General features: G+C 48.8%; 1 protein-coding gene across 2 annotated transcripts in view; it reads left to right on the top strand.

Moving 5' to 3' along the window:
* The window catches only part of med13a (mediator complex subunit 13a), a 260,218-nt gene that overhangs the window by 170,480 nt on the left and 71,113 nt on the right, over positions 1-18,625 (top strand). For both annotated transcript variants that reach the window (XM_083638644.1, XM_083638643.1), the window contains exons 9-10: positions 7,817-8,590; positions 12,111-12,327. In XM_083638644.1, coding sequence (XP_083494770.1) covers positions 7,817-8,590; positions 12,111-12,327 — 991 coding nt within the window. The remainder of the gene's footprint in view (positions 1-7,816; positions 8,591-12,110; positions 12,328-18,625) is intronic.

The raw sequence follows: 18,625 nt of genomic DNA, 5'->3' as shown, positions 1-18,625 counted from the left end.
TTTATTTTCTACAAATATTTGATTCCAGCTTTTTTTTTTTTTTTTTTTCAAAAGAACCAACACATTTTATGAAAAAAAGGCATACACATGACTGATGCTATTACGGTGTTACAACTGCTACTATTCTTGTTACAGTAATGACACTGCTATTGGACGGCTTGACAACAGTCAGACAGCAGGCAGTTTGTGTTTGGAGGTAACGTTACTGTAGTCTTGAAGGACTGAATCCCGCTACAGCTTTCTCTCCAGTGTCTCTACTTTTCAACTGTCAAAGCAAATAAACATACTAAAGCTTGATGGACTGCCCACACACTCGTTGACACTAACTAAACTAAACTAAACACTGCATCACTGGCTGAAGCGGGGGTGGGGGGGGGGGTCGGGGAAAGTATCACTGTGAGTGATACTCAAAGTAGCACGGGTAGAGGCAGAGAGGTACGTGGTCACAGCCAGGGCAAACGTACTTGGTCTCTTTTCGGAGTCCCTTGGCTGCGCAGTGCGCACATTTTCGATATATTGTTTTGGTGGCTGGGTCTGCCACTGGCAGTGGCACATGGCCCGCGAAGTCCACATCCAGCCTCGCTGAAGCGGACCTTTTGCGTGGGTGGGCTGGTGCTCTTCCTGGAAGAGGAGGTTGGGGAGGGGCTGGAGGAGGAGGGGGATCTGCGGTCCAGGACTTGAGCACAGACAGGATGAAGTCTTTTAGGGTTCTGCAGCTGGTCGTTGGGTTGCGTGCCCTGTACACAATGAAAGCATTGCTCATTGCGATCTGCATCAGGTACATGACGAACTTAGAGCTCCATTTTGCAGTCTTCCTGATGAAGGGGTAATAGGAGATCTTCTGGTCCAGGCGATCCACACCACTCATGTACTGGTTGTACTCCACCACGCATGCTGGCTTCCTCTGGGGGACTCTCTCACTGTTTCCTTTTTGTCTCACCGCCACAGTTGTCATCTCATCCTGGTGGAACGTCGAAATCATCCGGACGATGCGTTTGTCTCGCCATGCCAGGACCATCACTGTGTCATTGTGACGAGCGCGTTGTTCACCTACTGCCAGGTCAGACGTGGTTACCTCGCGGATGGACGGCGGTTCTCCCCTGTTCACACGGAGTGTGCCAGCTGAGTGGATCTGGAGGCCGAGGAGAAGACGACACATTGACTCGCTGTTATAGAAGTTGTCCATCCACAAGCGATAGCCAAAACCCTCAAGGCCGGCAATGAGGAAGCGCACAGTGTCCTGCAGGGTACTGTGAGTTCCACAGTATGGCTTCATGGCGTAGCAGTAACCATTGGCTGAATCACACAGTATGTAGCTCTTGATTCCATACTTGGTGGGTTTGGCAGGATTGTAAACACGGAAACGTAGTCGTCCTCGAAAGTGCAGCATCCCTTCATCCACCGAGATGTTTTGTGACGGCTGGTACAGCTCCTTGAATTTGGAGAGGAGCAGATCAAGGACAAGACGGACCTTGTGGAGCCGGTCGCTGCCATCGACCTCCCGATTGTCGCTGAAGTGGAGAAACCGCCAAATGAGCTGGAACCTGTTGCGTGGCATTGTGCTCCCGAAGTATGGTGTTTCAAGCGCCAGATCAACAGACCAATACTCGGCCCAACTCGGCTTCTTGACGATGCCAGTAAGGAAAAGCAATCCCAGAAACCGCTTCAGCTCCACCAGGGTCAGCGGTTGCCAGGCGTTTACCCTGGAGTATGGCAGACGCAGCTCCTCTATGACAGCAATACACTGTTCAGCGTACTTGTTGGTCTGATCAACAATCAGCAACATGAGCTCGTCACAAAGGAACAGTTCCACAAAGTCGACAGGCTTGTCGGACTGCAGTGATGCTGCCGCACTGGGACCTGGCACTGCGGTGAATGGCAGCGTTTTGGGGCTCCAGTCAGCCATATCCCGCCAGCTCGGAGGATCCAGGGAGGGACGAGACTTGCCCGCTGAAAACAATGAAATAAAAGGTTTTTCTTCAGACAATTGTGATATGTAAACAAGCTGTCTTTTTGACAAAATCCAATAATCTTCTCACCTCTTTTGCTTGAAGATGCCGGCAGATGCTGCTCTTCTTCCTCCTCCTCCTCCTCCTCCTCCTCCTCCTCCTCCTCCTCCTCCTCCTCCTCCTCCTCCTCCTCTTCTGTATAGTAAAAGTGAGTTTATAAAAATATATTGACATTTCTTGAAGGAAAAAAAGTTTGTTTTCAATATCAGATGAATAATTGTAATTCTAAAAATGGCCTTCATCTCACCATCACTGGAGCTCAAGCGCGCACGACGTGTGACGCTGGGGGGACGTGTGACGTCGTCGTCTTCTTCCTCCGAGCTGTGCTCCAACTCTGAAATTGAATATTTTACATGGTATTATTAGTATGCTAACTAATTGCAGGATCGTTATTCTTACCAAGCTTTGTGTTGACGAAAATAAATTGATGAATAATAAAAGGTGTGTGGGTGTGTTTATTTTATTTTTTACATTTCTACCTCCTATTTTTCTCCTGCTTCTTTTTATTATTAGACATTACATTACGGCATTTGGCAGACGCTTTTATTCAAATCGACTTACAATATCAGAACTTACAATATCACATTTTTGTCAACAATCGAGAAGTCATCTATGCATACAATCGTCTGGCATTTACAGCTTTAGTAGTAATAGTTTCCTGTAAAGGATCAATAAAGTAGGCTATCTATAGCCTATATGTAGGTTCTAACCTCTGGAAGCCGCCTCGTCCAAGAATGTTCGCCTCTTAGGTCCAGGGCCAGGGGGCTGCCATTCCTCATCTCTGGCGTCATCAGGAGATGATGAAGCCGTCTCCTCGGGCTCATCCGTGTCTGTTTCAGGGAGATCTCTCTCCCGAACAGCACGGCTGAGAGCCTGTTGCAGTGTGAGCTGCCCAGGCCCTGGGAGCGGCCCACCACGCTTACGCCTGGCCTTGGGCATGACAGCTAATCTAACTAACGCTAGTCTAACTGTACACTAACGCTAATCTAAGACTAACGCTAGTCTAACGCTAGTCTAACACTAAGACAGACAGACAGAGACACACAGACAATTTTTTTTTGTTTTTTTGTTTTTTTTTACACAGATGCTATCTACCCTGACCTAACTAACGCTAAATGCTAACTGCTAAATCTAACACAGGCACACTCGCTAGCACACTCAGACACACCCGACACAACCCACCCACGCACGCACTCACCTCACACCAAGCACTCGAATCCACTCACTACACAATCTCACAAACTAATCTAAAATCGCTATGCTACTAAATTCTACTAAATGCTACTAAATGCTATAAATCTATTCTCTTCTTCTGCTACGGATACTGCTAATGCTACTGCTACTGACCAACCTACTCTACAAAGAGCCTCTGAGCGTCGCAAGGTTTTAACGTGGCTGCACTGCGCAGCTGCGATGTGATTTTTAAGGTGGCGCCGTGTGATCCCTTGAAGGGATTCATGCTCACTGGCTGGGTACGACCTTAAACAGAAGAATTATGGAATAATATGAATTATGATTTTAGGACGTCCACAGACGTCCTTGGCACTGAACGTTACTTTTTTTTAGGACGTCCACAGACGTCCTTGGCACTGAATGTGTTAACGAACTTTAGCTTTAGCTAATCGCTCCCTGCTAACATCAGTTCCTGTTGCCAAATCTCGCAAGAGTGTGTTGCTGAGATAGAGACAGGTCTTGAAATTTAATTTTCTCCTGATCTGTCTCTCTGAAAAATGCCATTTTAGTGTCAGAATATTCTGAAGATGTGTGGCTTCGGAGAATGGGCCGAATATTTACTTGGGGCGAAGGGATCTGTCATAATCTGAGATCACGTTGACTTTTCCCATTGACTCCAATAGACTCAGACCTGATGGAAACCTCCTAAGTGGGCGTGTCCGTGGAAAATGACAGGAAGTGAGTTGAAGTTGGGCCGTCTTGCTTGAAATCCCATCGTCTTTGATTGCATCCTCAAAGGGAACCTGAATCAGACCAATAAATGTAATGAAATGTAAGATGTGTGATTAATGAGCAAATAACATCGGAAGAGGACAACAAGCCTTTCAATGGGCTTGGATCCCAGCATGCTTTGGGGTTGCCTTGAGTAGGGAAATCCTTGAGTAGGGAAATCCTTGAGTAGGGAAATCCTTTTGCACTAGGCCGCCTTTCCACAGAAAGGGAGGTGATTGGCCTGGCTTGGCCGGCGGAGGTGAGCAGGACGGATAGGGCCAGTCAGCTGGAGCATGTTCATTTGTTGGAGGCCACCCAGAGTTTTGGCAGAAGCAATTTGAATGGCCATTAGCTGGGTTTGTAGATAGGGGGCCTGTCTGTGTGTCTGTTTATCTTGCTAGTTGTCAAGACACACGAGTGCCCAGGCCATTAGGGAGGCATTGCCTAGTCGTCAACACCCTACTTTCCGACCACAAGAGTAGGCTTGGTGGTGACCCGGCAACAGAGAAGAAACACTGCTGCTGACCTTGGAGGCTCTCTGGACCATGTCTGTATGCTTTTGGCCTGGACTCAAGTCATTTTTAGGGCAAGGCCACTTTAGCCTTTTGATCAATACAAATGTATTGGGGCATCACAGCTATGGATGGGCATTTTAAGTCATTTAAATACTCGGGTACTCTCCTTCCATTATGGACGAGTAATCGAGTACTCGCTGGGGGGGGGGGGGTGTCCGTGTGGAAACACAACACAAGCAGAACCCAAGTTTGCAGTTAATTTCGCATTAGCCATATCTCTGTAAGAATATCTATTACAACGATAATAATGACAGAGCAGGGGTAGTATTCTGTCTAGGGGCTGTTAACACAACATTAGCGTTTTTGCATGGAAGAAGCGCTGCCTGGAGCACTTATTGTGAGGAAATAAATGTGGAAGGACCGTGACAGTGATCTGACGTTAGCTCAGCAGCTGTTGGCCTACCTCAGTAAACTCCGGTGGTTTTGTACTCCGGCTCCACAAACGCGGAAGCCTCCCCCCTCCACAAAGCTTAACGGGAGCATATCTCCAGCCACCATTTTCGTCACGAGCTGGGAAATCTTCTCTGCCCTGAAGGCATCACAACGGCGTTTGTTGCTGCTAGCAAACGAGGTAATGCGAGACTGCTTTTCATCTTCCCCTGTTAGGTTGATGTTTTCCTTGTGCTTTACACGCATGTGGTTAAGCATCGAACTGGTATGTTTATGATACGCAAGTGTAGCATTACATAACCTGCACTGCACAGTCGTGTCGTCCTTTCTGTCTAAATACTTCCAAACGTTGCTCTTATGCGGCGGCATGTTGTCTGTCTGTATCGCCAGATTCACCTGTGGTGTCGTGTGCAGAGCTACCATTTTTAAAGGGGAGGGGGGTGGGGCGAGTACCCGGACAGCTGAAACGTTACTCGACTAATGACGTTACAAACGAGTACTCAAGTACTCGCCCCCATCCCTAATCACAGCCAAAATGTAGGGCACCAAGGCCAAAACCAGCGCTTATAAAATTATTATTTTTTCCGCAACAAAATAAATATCCTAATAGAAAAATTAAGTGCTGCATTGTGATACAGCTGTGTAGGTCGAGGGGACATTTTGGCCACTCTCTGGGGTATCCACAGCACTGGCTTTTGGCCTTGGTAGAATTCCTGCCCTGGGGTAAGGCAAAGGGCTGGTTCTGACAGTGGCTGGGGTAAGGCAAAGGGCTGGTTCTGACAGTGGCCGGGGTAAGGCAAAGGGCTGGTTCTGACAGTGGCCGGGGTAAGGCAAAGGGCTGGTTCTGACAGTGGCTGGGGTAAGGCAGAGGGCTGGTTCTGACAATGGCTGGGGTAAGTCAGAGGGCTGGTTCTGACAGTGGCTGGGGTAAGGCAAAGGGCTGGTTCTGACAGTGGCTGGGGTAAGTCAGAGGGCTGGTTCTGACAGTGGCTGGGGTAAGGCAAAGGGCTGGTTCTGACAGTGGCTGGGGTAAGGCAAAGGGCTGGTTCTGACAGTGGCCGGGGTAAGACAAAGGGCTGGTTCTGACAGTGGCTGGGGTAAGGCAAAGGGCTGGTTCTGACAGTGGCCGGGGTAAGTCAGAGGGCTGGTTCTGACAGTGGCTGGGGTAAGGCAAAGGGCTGGTTCTGACAGTGGCTGGGGTAAGGCAGAGGGCTGGTTCTGACAATGGCTGGGGTAAGTCAGAGGGCTGGTTCTGACAGTGGCTGGGGTAAGACAAAGGGCTGGTTCTGACAGTGGCTGGGGTAAGGCAAAGGGCTGGGGAAGAGCTGCGGTAGCTAGGCTGGCAAGTGGGGAGCTGTGACAGGGCCAAGGTTTTTCTTATGGGTGGGTCATGTGGTCACAGAGCAGGACAACCGAAAGCTCCTGTCCTGATCACCACAGTCAAGTAATTGCTTGCATGCTGTGGCTGAGTGGAACACTAGCAGAAACGCCACAGCCTGCTGTGTGATAGGTGACAGGACACAGCCTGCTGTGTTATAGGTGACAGGACACAGCCTGCTGTGTTATAGGTGACAGGACACAGACACAGCCTGCTGTGTTATAGGTGACAGGACACAGCCTGCTGTGTGATAGGTGACAGGACACAGCCTGCTGTGTTATAGGTGACAGGACACAGACACAGCCTGCTGTGTGATAGGTGACAGGACACAGCCTGCTGTGTTATAGGTGACAGGACACAGACACAGCCTGCTGTGTTATAGGTGACAGGACACAGCCTGCTGTGTGATAGGTGACAGGACACAGCCTGCTGTGTTATAGGTGACAGGACACAGACACAGCCTGCTGTGTGATAGGTGACAGGACACAGCCTGCTGTGTTATAGGTGACAGGACACAGCCTGCTGTGTTATAGGTGACAGGACACAGCCTGCTGTGTTATAGGTGACAGGACACAGCCTGATGTGTTATAGGTGACAGGACACAGCCTGCTGTGTGATAGGTGACAGGACACAGCCTGCTGTGTTATAGGTGACAGGACACAGCCTGCTGTGTGATAGGTGACAGGACACAGACACAGCCTGCTGTGTTATAGGTGACAGGACACAGCCTGCTGTGTTATAGGTGACAGGACACAGCCTGCTGTGTGATAGGTGACAGGACACAGCCTGCTGTGTTATAGGTGACAGGACACAGCCTGCTGTGTTATAGGTGACAGGACACAGCCTGCTGTGTTATAGGTGACAGGACACAGCCTGCTGTGTTATAGGTGACAGGACACAGCCTGCTGTGTTATAGGTGACAGGACACAGCCTGCTGTGTTATAGGTGACAGGACACAGCCTGCTGTGTTATAGGTGACAGGAAGACAGAGATGTTGGCTCTGTTTAGCCTCTGTTTACTAATAAAGATGTAAAGAAGGTATGGATGACGCAAAGTGCAGAGGAAAAAAGCTCTGTCCTGATTGAAATAGTCATATAGGCTCTGAAAAGATGCACTATTTGTTCATTTCATCTGATACAGTGCGGATTATTGAGCAAATGATGAATACTCAATAACATGTGTTGATTATATGTTGCAGTCTGACACTTGTGCAACTTAATTGTTGCAGTAAACGTTTCTCTGTAATTAGTGTGAGAGGGATTAGTGGGGCTGCCGTGTTGCAGGTGAGAGTCATTGAGGTAATTGGAAGAAGCAGATGTGAGAGTTTAGAAGGAGATTTAACAGAAGCTTCAGATTTAGAAGCTACAAAAGTGCTCCGTATGCTCTGAATACAAATAAGACTTGTTCCGCACCTTCAGGTTTTCATAGATTGTTTCTGTCTTGCCGTCTTCTCTTTTGCTTGGACTCGACGGTGCCTCATGGTAGAACTAATTTCCCCTGTTTGTCTTGGCCTCCTGCAGATACAAGTCGGCGAAGCAGCGAGCAGGCAGTACCCCGGGCCAAGCCCAGTCAGCAGGCCAGCCCTCGCAGCCTCCCAGCAAGCACAAGGCCGGCGGGGACAAGCCGGAGAAGGGCGACAAGCAGCAGAAGAGACCCCAGATGCCCTTTCACCACCGCAGCCTGACCAGCGACGACTCCTCCATGGAGACGGAGGCCACGGCGGCTCAGAGGCTGGCCATGAGGGGCCAGGAGGGAGGGAGGTTCCCCGGCATCCGGCCCAGCGACGTGTCCGCCATCCAGAAGACCCCGCAGCGCCACGGCGGAGGAGGGCCGTCGGAGCAGGCCAACTCCCCCCAGCCCCCGCCGCTCAGCCCGCACCCCTGCGAGCGCGGCCAGGAGCCGGGCGAGGGCATGAAGAACCCTTCCACCCCCAACAGCCAACACTTCTACCAGCCTCCCCCGGAGCCCTGTCTGGCCGGGGGGAAGGGCGGCGCCGAGGAGCCCGGGGGGCCCGAGGGCCTGACTCAGCACTACCACTCCCACTCCCACTCCCACTCCCACCACTCCCACTCCCACCACTCCCACTCGGGGCCGGCGGCCTACCCCGAGCCCCCCGAGCCCACCGTGTACGTGGGCGCGGCGGTCAACCTGGAGGAGGACAGCTCCCACGCCCCGTGGAGGTTCTTCAACCTGCCCCGGAGGAAAGAAGCCGAGATTCCCACACCGCTGCTGCCGGGGGACAAACTGAGGGACGAGGTCTTGGCGTCGCAGGACAACCTGGTGTCGGTCACAGAGTGAGTGACACCTGTCAATCAACATTCACATACACAGTAGATAGGCTTTAGTCATTTGCTGACTGACTCACCGGTTAGGCATCCAAGCCCCTCCCACCTTCCCCCCTCTGTTACACAGAGTGGTCCCCGGGCCAAAGCCCCTCCCACCTTCCCCCCTCTGTTACACAGAGTGGTCCCCGGGCCAAAGCCCCTCCCACCTCCCCCCCCCTCTGTTACACAGAGTGGTCCCCGGGCCAAAGCCCCTCCCACCTCCCCCCCCCCCTCGTTACACAGAGTGGTCCCCGGGCCCAAAGCCCCTCCCACCTTCCCCCCTCTGTTACACAGAGTGGTCCCCGGGCCAAAGCCCCTCCCACCTTCCCCCCTCTGTTACACAGAGTGGTCCCCGGGCCAAAGCCCCTCCCACCTTCCCCCCTCTGTTACACAGAGTGGTCCCCGGGCCAAAGCCCCTCCCACCTTCCCCCCCCTCTGTTACAGAGTGGTCCCCGGGCCCCTTTTGGAGCACTTCCCAATAGTCTAGATTTTTTTTTTTGAAAGAGCAATGATACAAACCCCCCCCCCCCCCCCCACACACACACATCATTTCACCCCCCAGCCTCAGAATGTTCTGCGTAGTGCTTAGCTGCACACAGCATGCTAATCTCTTGCTATGTGCCCTTTTGACATCATACATCACCAATGTGCAGGGCCAGCACTATGCATTGATCCCCTAAAACACACACACGCACGCATACACACACGCACGCACACGCACACACACACACACACACACACACACACACCGGAGCTAGTGCAGAGGGAGTAATGGCATGGGTAGATAAAGATAATAGCAGATAACCTCTGCTATTGTAATAGGGTTGAAGTCTGTTAAACTCACTTCTCTGATAGAAATACTGTCCTCTCGCTAATTCGGGGTCCGGGGAGTGTTCCTTTTGAATTGGCACAGACCGTAGCATAGGCTATCAGTCTGGCAGGCACAGTGCTTATTGGAGACCTTATTGGAGAGGAGACTCATGCCAAGAAGAGGCCGTAGCACTTCATACTGGCCAGCAGGGAAGACAGTCACAGATCAAGAAGAAGCTGTAGCTGTAGGGATGAAACAATTACTGAGTGTGATAAAATGGTTATTATGGTTAGTAGATGGTTATCAAATTTTAATGATTAAAATCGTGTTACCATCATTACTGTGATGCACCAGTCTCCCACTGTGTCCGAGTTTGAGAAATTATTTCAGTACTTTTTGAACATTGTCAGCACATTTTAACACGTTCACTGCCATTGGCGAGTCAACTCGTCAAGCAGAAACCAACGGTTGACTGCCAATGGCGAGTCAACTCGTCCAAATTTTTATTTTATTTTTTTTGACGGTGGGACGTTGATCTAACCCTTTTACATCTCCTATATAAATATGGGAGCCACCGAACGTGTACAACCCATTCCACCGACCCACTAAGTGGCGACAGTGCTCTCCAGACTAGAAAAAGCCGAGCCAAAACTGCAGGGGAACGCGCGAGGAAACCATTCTCATACTGTAAAATGGATTGGCGAAAACGCTTTCGCTTTCGCGCATTATCGCGCTGGGAGCTGGCGGTGGGGGATTGCAAATTTGCATAATAGATTATGGGTGCAACACACTTTGAAACACCGGCAGAAAGCCCACAATCGCACGCAGCTTCATTCCAGCTGAGCTCACAACCGAAACGAACGAGCCCCATGCAGACTCGCCCAAAGAGCAGCCGCCAGCAGCCAGGCAGCACAGACAGGCAGATCCTCGCTTGTACCGCTGCAGCCACGGAGGGAGGAGAACACACACGGAGGGAGGAGTTTGAAGGAGAGGGGGGTTTCCTGCTGCTATGGAGGAAATTACTGTTCAAAACTATTGTTTAGATGTCTGACGTCTTACGCCAAAAATAAATGGTTAAAGTGACTGTTCTATCGAATTTCACAAAAAGCCATTTATCTCAGCTTAAATTTTCAGACGCTGAAACCATGCTGTATTCTACTGCTAATGCCTACATAACTACTAACTCTACAAACTAACTCTTTTAGACAGAGAAAGCACACATTCTATTAGTTCTTTTGAGATAATTTGTGTTCACAAAATCTTAGCAGAAAAGAATCCTCGGCTCTTGAAAGATGAGCCAGAATCCTCAAAAAAAAACCTTGGCAGAAGCTACCTACAGTATTGAAAAAACGGCTGGCAGTGAATGTGTTAACACATTGACTGCCAGCCGTTTTTTTTTTGCTGTAGGTAGCTTCTGCCAAGCCGTTTTTTGAGGATTCTGGCTCATTTTACAAGAGCCGAGGATTCTTTTCTGCTTGGAGTTTGTGAACATACAATATCTCAAAAGTACTAATAGAATGTGTACTTTCTCTGTCTAAAAGAGTTAGTTTGTAGAGTTAGTAGTTATGTAAGCATTAGCAATTGAATACAGCATGGTTTCAGCGTCAGAAAAAAGATTCAGAGATAAACGGCTTTTTGTGAAATTCGATAGAACAGTCACTTTAACCATTCATTTTTGGCATCAGTAAGACCTAAACAATAGTTTTGAACAGTAATTTCCTCCATAACAGCAGGAAACTCCCCTCTGCTCAACTCCTCCCTCCGTGGGCGTTCTTCTTGGCTGCAGCGCCGTGTCACAAGCACTTTCCTACCTGTGCAAATGCACTTTCTCATACTCTCGACCTCTCAAATAAATTTCTGAATAGAAATTAAATTACTCTAAATTAGAGCGAAAAAGAAACAAAAAAGAATGGGTTGAAAATCCCATTCTAAAAGCCTTTTATGGCTGTTTCCAATTTGGTGCTATTTTGCAAGGCAAAATCGCCTGCTGCACCACAAGCTTGTCACCGGTCTCACTGCCCCGCTGCCGCTGTGCGGCTGTGCCTGGCTGTGCCTGTCTGCGTGGCCGCTCCCCGAGGAAGCCCGGCTGGACTCGCCCGCCTCCCGGAGCCCTGGCCGGGAGCTCCGATGAAGCCCCTGCGACTCTGGTCATATTTACGCTGCGTGCCTCAAAGTGTGCTCCATCCGCAATCCACCAGGCAAGTTTGCAATCCCGCACCGCCAGCAATCATGCGAAAACGAAAGCGCCTCCGCCAATCCATTTTCATGAGAATGGAAATGGATCACACTGCTTTTTGCTTGCCTTCCTACTTCCTTGTCGCCACTTAGTGGGTCGGTGGAATGGGTTGTACACGTTGTACACGTCCAATACTTATATAAGATATGTAAAAGGGTTAGATGCACAACCCACCGTCAAAAAAAAAAAATCGATGCCAACGACGTGTTTACACGTCGCTGGCAGTCAACAGCTGGATTCTGAAAACGTGTTAACACGTCGTTGGCAGTCAACGTGTTAACAATAGCGCGATAATACTGATGTCCGTGATCATTTTGGTCACGATAATCACGCTATGAGATTTTCATACGGTTTCATCTTCACCTCCATCAATGGTAAATATCTGTGATGATCACCCACCGCTACTCCACAGTGCTAACATCTCCGCGTCCCCCTGTGCCCAGGCTGATGTCCACGTCCAAATGGCCCCTGAAGGTGTCTGACGAGCGTGTGCAGATGTACCGGGCCAGGAGGAACCAGTACCTGTCGGCCGCCATAACCGATGGGGACCACGAACCCGAGGTTGACCCCTACGCCTTTGAGGAAGGAGACGTCAAGTTCACCTTCTCCAACAAGAAGGACAAGACGGGCGGCGAGCGCGAACCCGGCAAGAAACACAAGGTGAGCGAGTAAGCCGGGTCGCGGTGTGCGAAGAAGGTTCCTTAACCAGGGATCACTGGTTCAACCCGAGCAGCAGCCAGTGTTGGGAGCATTATATTTAAGCAATATAGCATGAGAGCAAGTGTGTTGTGGCGAATATATCCCGCTGATAAGCTGTTATCCCACGAGGCCGCAGGCCGAGTGGGATAACAGCTTATCAGAGGGATATATTCCACAACACCACGCAGCTCGAGTGCTATATTGCTTTTATAAAACGGTTTCCAAGTATAATAATAATAATACTATAAGTCCGACTGGCATGGTATTCTGATAGAGTCAGTTGAAACACTACTGTAAGGCGGGACCGCAAGAACGTGCGGGTGATTTGATTGGATCGTTCTGGAGACTGAAGTTGACATTGGCCAATCCTGGCGCTTGCTGAGAAGCTGAGAGCTTTCTGGAAAGCCAACAGGCAGCTCGAGCGCAGCGCTGCATTCTCAGCGCTTGCTGAGAAGCTGAGTGCTTTCTGCAAAGCCCGACACCAACTAACGTTACGGGGTTAAATGCGGGGTTAACAGCATTTAAGTATTAGTAAAGTTATAAGCGAAGATCGATTCACAAGGATCTGACAGCTGTCTCCGCCATTTGTTTTTTTTGAGGTAACCAAAGGCTTTTAGTAAGAGAGTTGCCATGGCAACCAATAACCCATGGCCATGGGTTATTGGACTCGGTTACTGGATTTATACAATGGCTGTGAACCAATCAGATTGCTTGATTTGAGAGAGCCGTTTTATAATAGATGTTAGAGCACCTTGCTGCATCCATTTCCATATTAATGAGGAAAAGGGGATTTTCTTTCAAATCAGCATTACGTCGACCAGTCGAATCCAAAAAGCTCTTGAGACACCCTGTCAACGCAGTAACACCCACATCGCAGTTACACATCATTAAATAGCTGTGATCGGACAGTTATCACACATTACAGTTCAAATAGTCCTTTTGATAGTTTCTAGCATCATTCACACACCTCCTTATTTACTTGGCTTGCTGCTGGTCTTCTGCTGCTTCATGTCCCAAGAAGCGGAAGAACAGGATTTCGTTCTTGCTTTACTCATTGGAATGCCCACATGCAAGAATCTTTGTTGTTATGAATTTAAAATCAAATATAAACGATAGGTTGATGTGAATGGGTTTTCCCAGTCGGCAGTTTGTATTTATGGAAAATCTGATGGGACATACCTCGGTGGTGTACTTGACATATCTATTACAGCATTATACACATGATGTTTCAGGCAATGAATAATCAGAGAATGTGTTTTATACACTTTTTGGTTTCAACTGTTGGAGGCAGTTCCTGTGTGTGTGTGTGTGTGTGTGTGTGTGTGTGTGTGTGTGTGTGTGTGTGTGTGTGTGTGTGTGTGTGTGTGTGGAGATAAATATGCTTCGGGTGATCTGGAGGTATCTCCAGGAGGATAGGTAAGAGGAATTTTGAACACAATCAATAGTCATGATGGCAAAAACTAGGAAAGTAAGGCCCAGGTTGAAAAAACAAACGGAATTATCCTTTAATACCACCGACGTGTCATGTGACAGAAATATTTGCTAATCAATGCATTAATTAGCTTAATTAATTACTCATTACCATACCTGTTTATGTTGTTATATAATTGTGATTATGGCATGACATTAAGCAGCTCAAGTGCCTCTTGTTGTTCTGGTGGCTGTTGTAAACTTCCAGCTGCCTACATAAATTCACACCCGCCTCTGCTCCATTGTGATTGGTCCACACAAAAAGCAGTCCCAAGCCTAACTTTTGTCATCTTTAGAAAGCGCACCACTCTGCCTAAAAATAAACCAGGCCAGTAGCGGAGGGTACACCAGGGCAGAGGGGGCGCCAGCCCCGGGCCCACTCCACAGTGGGCCCCCATATTTTTTTTATTTTTTTTTGCAGGCCAGGCCAGGCCACCGGGCATCGGCCCGACGTGCCCGATTATGCAGTCCGCGCCTGTCTGTGTCAGGGGGAGGGAGACAGGGGCAGACAGGGTGCTGTCTGTGACAGCCTGTCGCTGTCCATCTGCGGTGGTGCTGAACCGAGGGCTGTGCCTCGGTGCTGAAACATCTGAAGAGGCCTGGCTGGCAACCTGTGTTTTTCTTTTTCTTCTTCAGAACAAGCTTGTCTGTAAAGTGGCTTCACTGTAGGTTTTCTTGGACATAATATTACTTGGCTCAATGAGTGACAAATTGTGTTTTCTGATATAGGGGCTATCAGCTATTTTACAGTTGTGACTTAAAATGACTTTATTTAATAAAGTCAGTGGTGTGAGTGTGAGAGGAATTCAATCGACAATAACATTGGTGTGTTTAAAATGAGATATTCCACTAAATATGGCTAAAACAGATTCAAACATGCAAAAAAGGCCAAGTGGGGCATGGGCCCCCCTAAAAGCTTCGCCCCCTCTGGGCTGATAGGGTTGCTCCGCCCCTGAGCCAGGCGCAGTGCCTTCCACATTGGCTGCTTTCAATACAGTTTGCAGCCGCACCCCATTGGCTTAAAGCCCCAATCAGTAACTTTTTCACCTTAATATAACAGATTTTTAGTCATTGAAGATGGTACAGTGTATTCTAAGAGGGAGAATGTCGCCTCTATTGACTCCACACCGCCCTCCAAAGGCCTCTCCTGGCATTAAGCATTTTTGTGCCTACGTCCCGGAGGCAGCATGCGCTCTACAGCGGAAGCGTTGTGTTCATGAAAGTAAGGAAGTAACTCGGTGCGGATTTGCTACGAAAATGATGTTTCGCGTAACTATGGATGAGTATTTCATCACGTGGTGAGTACCCGATGTCACAACATGTACATAGAGCTTTCTGGGGCTGTGTTATTTTTTTACTTTGAATGGTGATATCAATACTGATGTTATTGCACACAGAGGGCGCAGTTTCTCCAATAGCAAACACACGCTGCTGAATGCGTCTTTAATGCAACAGAAGGGCACCGGCAGCTTTGCGGGGAGAAAAGCGGAATAGTGTGAAGCAGCACAGAGAGTAGCCAGTTGGTCCATACCACTGAGCTATATAAATATGGAGACAGCGTGGCTATCTCCGCCCAGTAGGGTCGAGTGAAGCCGAAATCCTGCCAGATCAGTGAACCAGATTCTGCGCAGTAGCTCCCTTGAGTTAGAACCTCTGTGAGGTCGCCGCCCCTCTGAATCTTCTTATGTAGAGCTGCTGTTTCTAGATTTGCGCACAGTGCGTTGTGCATTTATATACAGTCTAGCTCTGTAAATATGGCACTTTAAGTTGTAATATTTTTTGTCTCACAATTCCCACAATGAGATCAGTTTATCAAAATGACGCCTGTACGAAAATCTGATTTTCGTTGTCGGAGATTGAGCTCGTATCAGCCAGACAAGTCAGACCTCCGGGCTGCTCTCACTGAGCTATAAGGGGGAAATTATCCGATGAACTGATCTTTGCAGCTCTGTGTTGATTAGCCTAATGTTTCCGTGGCATTTTAATTAACTTTATGATTTAATTCCTTTTGGAGCAAATGTTGGTTTAACAAATCTAACCGTGATGCTTTAGGCTACGTTGTTTACTGGTATAGTGTGGGGTAGGGCAGCCAAACCTAACGTTAGCCCAGTGCGTTAGCCAGGCTGCCTGGTCTCTTCTCTTACTCTGTATAGCCCACTGAGCTATATCTTATTTATGTCAATGGTATATCCTTACAACAGCTAAGAGAGGAGCTTGTGAAGAACAAACATCCCCACAGTCAAAGCATTTCCCTGATATATCATATAAAAACGTGTAGCTATTGCTTTAATACCAAAAATAAAACCTCCAGTATCTGTTTGTCTAAGCTAACGCTAACCCGTTAGCGATTAGCTAATGGCTGGTGGTTGTGTAGGCCCCATCTTATACCCGGGAATTAACGTTATAAAACACATTTCCTGGCAGTTGGACAACCTGGTAAGTTCTGAAAATATGTGTCTATTGTGTTATTCCAGCTATTGTTATCGGTTGTTAGGTTATATTAAGCCGACAAATCATGCAAAACAGACGGCTAACACAAGTGGCTAATGCTAGCCTGCATCCATTAAAACCATTGTGTATTAAAATAACCGATAACGTAGCTGGACTAACTAGTAAAACACATATTTTCTGAACTTACTACTTCAGTCCACAACCAACGTTACTTCCTCGCACACCTTTCTCAAAACAATGTCCCTTTTATTGTGGTCCATCGATATGTCTGCCTGGTAGATAACAGATCAAGCCGTTTTACCAAGCAGTCCTGTGTCTTGTCTATGTAAAACTAACGCTAGATCTATAATATCAAGAGCCTGTCCAGCCAATGACGGCTTGAGACTGGCTGCCACAGCTGTCAATCATCCCTTTTTATATAGTCAAATAGCAAATTTAAAACAAATTGATCAGAAAAATTACCACTTGCACAGGCATTAGCATGATAATAACTATCTAAAATGATACAAACCACCTATGGAAAAAAAAATTGACGTGTACTTTGATTGTTTAGTTGGGTTCATTTTCCCATCCACTAACATGGCGGAGACGGGCCTTGTGACCGATACTGGTACCTGCCGCCAGAGCGGTGATCTAACATGCAACGGCTTCACTAAAGGGGACCAGGCCTACACCCCTGGGCCCACGCAGGTTGCCTGGGGTGAGGAGGGGACAACCAGGCTGATTCTTAGGCTCGGGGAGCGAGCCAGGTAGAAAATAGGCCATCGGCATCCTCAGCAATACTGCACTAAAAATAACAGTGCGACCGCTTTCTCTGCCCAAGTGGAACTGAACAGGAAGCCAGCCATTGTTACTGCAGCCCAGGGGATCGCCAAAATAGTTAGCCTGTCCAAATTCCTCTAAGTTGTTTTGTCTTTCCTATTGGACCTGCCCTCCTCCCTCCTCCCCCTGCCTGTATTTCTCTCCTCTGCCTCTGGGGCTGTTGTGCGAGTGCTGGCTCTGTTTCCACAATCCAGACCAGGGCCACCTGTTAGCTGTGGATCGCCCGCAGCATTTAGACGAAGATGGTGTGTGTGTGTGTGTGTGTGTGTGTGTACGCGTGCGCTCGCGTGTGTGTACGCGTACGCGTGTGTGTGTTCCCTGGCTTCATGTTTGCAGCAGCCTTCACGGAGCCTGGAGTCTAGCCGCAGTAACAAACCTGGCTCGCTGAACCGTTAAGCTTAAGCACACTCCAGTCCAGTATTTTCCCTCTCTTCTTCCTGGAGAGCCCCCCCTCGACCCCCCTGTGTGGAGACTGGGATTTCAGGGTGAAGGCAGCTCCCAGTGAAATGGAGAGTCCCCAATGGGAAGTGTGTGCAGTGGAGCCCTTCCATTGTCTGCTGTGTGTGTGTGTGTGTGTGTGTGTGTGTGTGTGTGTGTGTGTGTGTGTGTGTGTGTGTGTGTGTTCTCCCCTGCGCAGTGTTTAACTTGATGAGTCCTACAGCCTCGTTCTTCTAGAATGTTTTTAATCAGCTGTTTGTGTGGGCAGCAGGTGGCAGAATGGTCTAGTCTAGTGGTTAGTGAGGTTGTCCCCCAACCAGAGGGGTGTGGGTTCAACCCCCTGTTCTCCTACCTGCCAAAGTATCCTTGAGCAAGATGCTACCTGGCTGCTGCTGCACCCAAACCAGAGGGCGTGAAGAGATCCCCTCCCCCCATCATGATGGATGAGTTAATTCTATCAAGAAAACTGTGCTGGCCTCCAATAATCCTTCCCAACCCCAACTGTCTATCCTTTTATTTAGCCTGCTTCCATGTATGAGAGTTTGGTGCTTGGCAAGCAGTTAATGCCTCCAACCAGCAATCTGTTTTTTCCCTTCCCAATCAACATATCAGCAGTGATCACATTGCAAAAGGTTAACGCTGCAGATCGATCGACACTGCTGCAGGCAACGTGACGTCTATTCACAAGTTTCCTGGTGAGACCGTGGGCGCTTCCATGACACCCTCCCTCCCTGGTTCCAGCTGCCCTGTTTCCGCCCAGGACCGTTCATAGCAAAAGAGACTGAAAATAATCATAATAATTGTTGTGACTTTGTACCTACCTAGCCTGGATTATGCTTGACGCTTTGGCCGGCCGCACGGAAATGAGAGACACGGAATTCTGACGAGGAAACGTGTGGAGCTTTTATACTCTGTGTGGGTTTCTGCAGGCGGAATTGAGCGCGGGTCTTGAAAACTCCACTTTGTCCGCCCAGCCGCGTCCGCGTCCGCGTAGTTACAAAATTCGGCGTGCGCACGGCCGGTCGAAAACCGTCCGCACGGAGCCTTGCGGAGGGGTGTGTCTGCTGATTTGACGTCA

This window comes from Poromitra crassiceps (assembly GCF_964638095.1).
Source record: "Poromitra crassiceps genome assembly, chromosome: 1".
Classification (NCBI taxonomy): Eukaryota; Metazoa; Chordata; class Actinopteri; order Beryciformes; family Melamphaidae; genus Poromitra; species Poromitra crassiceps.
Note: the sequence above shows the minus strand (reverse complement) of the source record. Positions and strands in the feature narration are given on the sequence as shown.